The sequence below is a fragment of the Epinephelus lanceolatus genome, chromosome 17 (genome assembly GCF_041903045.1).
Source record: "Epinephelus lanceolatus isolate andai-2023 chromosome 17, ASM4190304v1, whole genome shotgun sequence".
NCBI classification, from domain to species: Eukaryota; Metazoa; Chordata; class Actinopteri; order Perciformes; family Serranidae; genus Epinephelus; species Epinephelus lanceolatus.
The window spans coordinates 26,989,898-26,996,573 of NC_135750.1; the positions used below are offsets into that span (position 1 = coordinate 26,989,898).

Here is a 6,676-nt window from a genome sequence, read left to right on the forward strand (position 1 = left end):
AAGAAGGAGAGTTTGGAAAAAGGAACTAGACAGTGTAACTTCCAGCATCACAACTTTGAATTTGTCATATTTAAGGCAATAGATCACGCATAATTATGTTAAGCGATTTCCTAAGGGCTTTTACACAAACTAACTTACCCATTTTATGTCAAGCTAGATGATGTGTTGCATGACCATCCATCATTTTGCAATGTGACTAGCAAGCATGCTACAGAGCAGCCAGCAAAAGTGCAGACGTATTACCTGTGCGCAGGGCAGTGACCAAATCTGAACATAAGTGGTTACTGGAGACGCATGATAAACACAGGTGTGAACAGCAATGTGTCTTTGCTGTCCGCTTGTGATCAGAACACACAAAACGCATGTTAATACCAGGTCTAAACAGGGCTAAAGAGACGGTTCATCCCATACTCAAAAATATATATTTCTCCTTGTATCTGTAGTGCTTTTTATCAGTCTAGATTGTTTTACTGTGAGTTGCCAAGCGCTGATGATATTGACCCTAGAGATGTCTGCCTTCTCTCCAATACAATGGAACTAGATGGCACTCTGCTTGTGGTGCTCAAAGCGCCAAAAAATACATTTGAAAAATTCAACAGTAATGGCTTTTTCCAGAAATCATGACCCAGTTACTCAAGATAATCCACAGACCTTGTTGTGAGCAGTTTCATGTAGGAACTATTTTCTCTCTACCAAACTACAACAGCCGACTGTGTCACCGAGCCAAAAGAAGTGTGCATCTACTCATAGGCTGAATCCAAATGTCCACCCTCTGGACTTGTGGACTGAGCCCTTGCGGACTGCAAGTGGCTGAAAGACAGCTCTCAAGACTGTTTTACTGGTTGCCGTGAAAACGTTCAACCATCGCTGCTGTCATATTCATATATATGTCATATAAGTTGATGAATAGTGCCTACTCAGCCGTTCCTGAAGATCCAGTGTATCACCTTTTTTTGTGATGTTGTGGCAATTTTTAGCCGATCTGTTTGGGAGTCAGCAAGCAAGACTGAATAGCTTCGTGCATGAAAGTTTATTCTCTATAGAGAAGGCGCAACCTACATGCTTTTTTGTGCGTGGTGATACGGTTGGCGAGTGCAGTTTGGTGAAAGAACAGCAAGGTCTGTGGCTTATAACTAGGTCATGATTTCTGGAAGGAGACATTGCTGTTGAGTTTTTCAAAAGTGTTTTTTAGAGCTTTGAGCACCACAAGCCGAGTGCCATCTAGTCCCATTATAGTCGAGAGATGGCAGACATCTCTTTGGCCGATATTGCCATCGCTCAGCAACTTACACCAAAACAATCTAGATTGGTAAATATCACTACAAGTAAAAGGAAAAACATTTATTTTTGATTTTAGGTGAACTGTCCCTTTAACCATTTAGAATTTAATTGGTAATTATTTATTCTATTTTTAATCTGAATGCGCAAAGTACAGTAATTAAAGCAAGTACCTCAAAATTGTACTTAAGCACTATACTTGAGTAAAGGTACTTAGTTACTTTCCACCACTGAAAAAGGCATGGCGTTGGACCAGAGGAAAGTGGCAGGGAGCCATGGTTCCCCTCCTGTGAACTGGGCCCCTAATTCTTAGCTACAGCCCTACAGAGAAGTTCCAGGTTTCATTAGAGGAGGCCTTGTTTACATGCATAGTCTTCATGTTACTTATTTTGTTTTCTGACACGGGTTTGGACCCTTGTCCATGTATGTCTACTTACTCTCAGAATCCATGTAGTATTCCGAAAACCTTACACCAAAATGGCATGGTCATATAATTACACTCCTTCTGTGACTTTAGGCTTATGAAACAGAGAGAAAAACAGGCCGGGCACTAAGTCTACGCTCTAATTTTGTGAGTTACTTTTGTGAATCATAGAAACTGCACTGACTCATCAGTCCTCACAGAATGTGACTGGAGAAAAAAATGAATCTACTTAACTGAGTTGGCAAATGACACCTTACATTTGAAGCTCACACGGTCCAGATTGACCCTGTTAGGTGGTAAATGTGTGTAATGCTTGCTGTGTTTTTTTGTAGAATTGGTGTTTTTAGGCATCTAACTATTGACTGTGACTATTGGAATCTGATGAAGGCGTAACATCTCACTTTTTGTAAGTAGATGGATAAATCCTTTTGACATAACTGCACTCATCCTGTCTTTTACCTTATAAGGCTCTGAACTGCGTCTCAAAAGCAGATGAGCTGAATAGGTGGACAGGTTTGTTCTCCATATAAGGGTGTATGTGCCGCTCCCACTGATGACTGTCTCGAGCTCACCTGGGGATTTTCCTAAAAAGGAAGATCTCTCCCTCTACCAAACTTGTTCATAGAAAGGGTGTTAACAGTGTTTATACTGTGCCAGACAATGAAGCCCATAAATCCATTGTGCTTTAGTCTTCAAATATAATGTAATTAAATGAAAATGCCGAGGTTGCAGCTGAAACTGTGTCACACCTGGAAAGAGGGGGAAGGGCCTACTTTTGGAGGTGTGCTCATTTACTCCGGCTCCTCCTCTATGAGTCAACCTGCTCTCCTTCCTTATGACCCTTCAGCATTTTGACTGCTGCTGCCATTTTTCTCTGCTGCCTGTTCCTCCACACATCAGAAGCAAACATGGTGAGTAGCTTTCACAAAGAATTTGACTGGATTGACTTGTGTTGCATGAGTTAGCAACTTCATCTCTGTTATTTGTGTGACCCAAAGTGATATGTAATGTAGAGATGATGAAACTTTCAAGTGCCATGCCTTTGTTTTTAGTTACTTTAGTTACACACAGAAACTGTGTAAACTCAGTAAAGCCTGGTTGTCATTATATCTAGAGTGCAAGGTTTCTATTTGATAGTCTGCTTAGTGAGAAGAGACGTCAGTGTTTGAAAGGGCTTGCTCAAGGTGTGGTTTTGCCTCCAAAATGGAGGGAGCTTTGTTCGTGCTTCAAACTTGTTCTGAGAGAATCCCTTGGGGCGGTCTTTCTTGTACTAACTTGTTCCACAATGACTGGAATGTGACAGAGCCAAGGTCTTGAAAAAAAATCATAGGGAAGCTACACCCATGGCATGTTACTGCAGAAAAGCTGGTCGAACATTTGCGCATTGAATTGCTTTGATAGTGTTAACACTTCTCTCCCAAGTCTAGTTTTGAAGAACTTCCTGTTTCTTCATCTTGCAGTTCTGCTTTCTGTCTCAAAACCACAGCACAAGTGAACAAAGTCTACTCAAATATGAGCCAAGGCCTTAATCTCCCCAGTGTGCTCATATTGTGATAGTCTTTTATCATGTAAGAATCATTACAAGAATTTGTCCACTTAACTGGCAAATTAGACTTGGTACTGAACTAGCAAAATCCTATGATTAAAATGATCAGGAAGTAGAAGAGAGCCTTCAGTTTGTTATATAAAATGAATAAAATTCATCCATTTGCATCCATTCTTAAGACTTTTTTTTTTTATTTTATTGTCCTTCAAATACAAATCTTCTGCAACTGCATTTTTCTTTGTGTGTTTCCCTTACTGTGAAACATTAGATACATGTCAATTGTAATTAGTTCATCAACATTAAATGTGATGGCATATGTTGTCTTTTGGTTATGGCACTAACTGTACATGCCATGTTTTGTGTTCTCTCAATAGTCGTCCGGAGTACAAGTTTCAGACGCTGTGAAGCTACTCTTTGAAGAAATGAAAGTTATGAAAAAAGATGCTGATGAGTGCCAACGGCTGAGATTCGCGATGTTTGTAATAGCGGATGGCGCAATCATAGTGGACAAGGTCGTCCGAGAGAAAGACCTGGAAGGGGTGGAAAATCACTTCCAATACTTTCGGGGCATGCTGGATGACAAACAATGCCGCTACGTACTGTATGACTGCCACTATGAAAACGAAGAATGCTCTAAAAAAGAGGATCTGGTCTTCTTTATGTGGTAGGTCATTGGATTGCAATTAAAGTGAAATTACTCTTAAATGTATTTTTCTGCGTCCTCAACTGACTACAGACTATAGAGAAGAACTAACAATAGATTCTTGGTAAAATTATCGCATGTATTCAAGAGCTAATCTTATTTGGAGAAGGCATTTCTGTTGTGTGTGTGAATACTTAAGTAAAACACTCTTTGTGTGTGACACTTAATGATTTCTCTTCCCATCAGGGCTCCTGACAATGCAGACATCAAAGAAAAAATGGCCTATGCCAGCTCAAAGGGCCCCCTTGCAAAGGTTTTCTGTGGTAAGTTTTTTTTTCTGCTTTGTTCAAATGTTTTTGTCACATTAATTAGATATTCTGAGACACTGATGTCATGAGTTCAAGTTGAATGATGTTCAGTATCTCAAAGTACATCCTATGACTTCAACAGGTGTCAAGTTCGTCAAACAGATTAATGACCCTGGAGAGTACCACTTGGATTATTTTGCAGATCTCCTTGGAAAAAATACAGTCACAATTGAGGGCTGCAGTGTGAAGTGCTCACATAAGAAAGGCCATTAAACAGTCTTTTCCCTGTTTTTCATGCCATCAGGAATTTAAAGGGACTAAGGGGGGCGGGGGATAACAACAAAGTTTCCAAATCTACTTTGTTTTTGGATTGATTCAACAAACCTTTAGGGGAAGGTATCGGGTCGGATTCCTTTAACTCAAACCCCTGATGCTCGTGTCCTACTTAGCTCTTAAGTTACTCCAGACTGTGAAATCGGTCTTATTCAGATGTAATTTTGTTCATTCTTTGACATGTCAAGAATTATACTATTTCTGTCACTTGACTCTCTCATAATTTTCACATCAGTAGTTTCCTGACTGTATTTACATACATGATGTTTCAAATTCCAACATACTCCAGTATAAACCATTTGTCTTCCTTGTGTGTATGTTGAGTTTACTAGGTCAAAATGTCAGGGTCTGTAAATTTGACATAAATCTGTTTTTCTAGACTGTTACACTTTGATAAATACCTATAAAGAATAGTACAACTTTTACAAAGAAACTAAGATGATCTGAAAATGCATCAGTGTCTGAGTATTGCCAAATAAATTTAATGCAACCTGTTGTGCAAGTATGTGTGTGTTTTTTCTTTTTCCACATACACCCAAACAAATTGGTTGTAAATTTCCCAGTGAAATGAGATGGTGTGGGCTCACTGATTCATTGATCTGACATACAATCATAGTGGAAATTCTGATGTAATCAGGTTTGACCAACTTACCAATGGTCAGTCCTGAGATAATTATGGAACCACATTATTTGATTGAATCTCCATTTTTATACAGTTTAACTGAGAAAAATGTACTGGTACTTTTTTTGCATTACAGTGATGTACTTAAAATTGTGAAAAAAAAATTGAACAGGAGAAATTACTTTGATCATATTTTATGTTTTGCTTTGTAAACTGCTGTCGGGGAAAAAAAATGAAATATAAATAACAGTGGTGTACATCAGGGCTTGTATTTACTATTTGTGTCTGATGCATTAGCTGAAAATGCCAAAGGACCCTTCCAAAATTTAACTGTGGATGAAGACTATAACTAACAGGAAGCTGGGGGTTGGTCTTAGCACCTGGATGTATACCACAAGAGTTCTTCCTCCCTTCCAAAAACCTGGGACCTGTCAGTGCCAGTATCGAGATCAATCCATCAATCTTATACTGATACCATAAATAAAATAAAGACAGGCGGTTATCTGCCTTTAATGGTCACACTTTCACACAGATTTTATGTTTGCGCCTTATTTCACACTTGCAACACAACCAGCATTACCATTTATAGTTTAATCGTTTGACTGTTTGGGAAATATAATGGTTCACTTTCTTGGCATGAGTGAGATGTCAAAATTGATGCCACACTTGTGACTGCAGCCAGTCAGCTTAGCTTTGCATTGCTGTAATTTTTAGCCGATCTGTTTGGGAGTCAGCAAGCAAGACTGAATAGCTTTGTGCACGAGAGTTTATTCTCAAGCTCAGAGGTCAGGGGTTGTGCCCAGAACAGTGAATACAGGGCATCTTTATACCTACACTCAGACGACAAGATGACGAGAAATCAGTAGTAGCTTTCTTGGGCCCTCCTGATTTAATTATGCTCTCTTGATTATATCAGAGGAACATACCTGTTGCAATTTAATTTAACATGTTAGGTAACCGGCTGTATCTGTTAACAGTCAATGGACTGTCTTTGAAGGTGAGATTATAGTGAATGAAAATCTCTTGATGATGTCAAATAACAATATATGTTTACAAAAGGGGAATGCAAAGGTCACACACTTACAAACACATGGGAAGAATGAAACAATATAAGCACTGACAAAATTTTCACCATAGCATAAAGACTGGGAACAAGTGGAGACAGCAAGCCTGGCTCTCTTCAAAGGTAGCAAGGAAACCAGCAGAGACTTCATTAATTCAGGGTCCAGTATATACCTATACCAACTGTTCATCTGTTCCTGTTGCTGTTAGAAACAAAATGTCCTGCTGGCTTTTTTACTGCAGTTTGGCGTGTCATCACATTAATTAAAAACCCGGAAGCCATTAAGACAATTGTGCAGACTCACCACCTGACAGTGGCAGACTCAGGCTGGCTGAAGTTAATTGAGGACTAAAAGTTTCATTTGTTTCCCTCACACACACACACCATCGGCTCATTTTGCTTTGTTCCCTCAGGAAAGATACTGTCTGTGGGTGTGGTGGGGAGGAGGATGACAGAGAC

General features: G+C 39.4%; 1 protein-coding gene across 1 annotated transcript; it reads left to right on the plus strand.

Moving 5' to 3' along the window:
- Positions 1-2,471: 2,471 nt before the first annotated feature.
- cfl1l (cofilin 1 (non-muscle), like) lies at positions 2,472-5,034 on the plus strand. The gene is made up of 4 exons (XM_033612611.2): positions 2,472-2,613; positions 3,623-3,912; positions 4,138-4,214; positions 4,342-5,034. Exons 1-4 carry the CDS (start codon positions 2,611-2,613, stop codon positions 4,470-4,472), a joined length of 501 nt encoding a protein of 166 aa, XP_033468502.1. The 5' UTR covers positions 2,472-2,610; the 3' UTR covers positions 4,473-5,034.
- Positions 5,035-6,676: the final 1,642 nt, after the last annotated feature.

Bases quoted from the DNA above. Each gene is read 5' to 3' on its own strand.
- cfl1l (XM_033612611.2), top strand. The intron at 3,913-4,137 runs GTAGGTCATTGG...TCTTCCCATCAG, and splicing joins GATCTGGTCTTCTTTATGTG to GGCTCCTGACAATGCAGACA. The intron at 4,215-4,341 runs GTAAGTTTTTTT...TGACTTCAACAG, and splicing joins CCTTGCAAAGGTTTTCTGTG to GTGTCAAGTTCGTCAAACAG.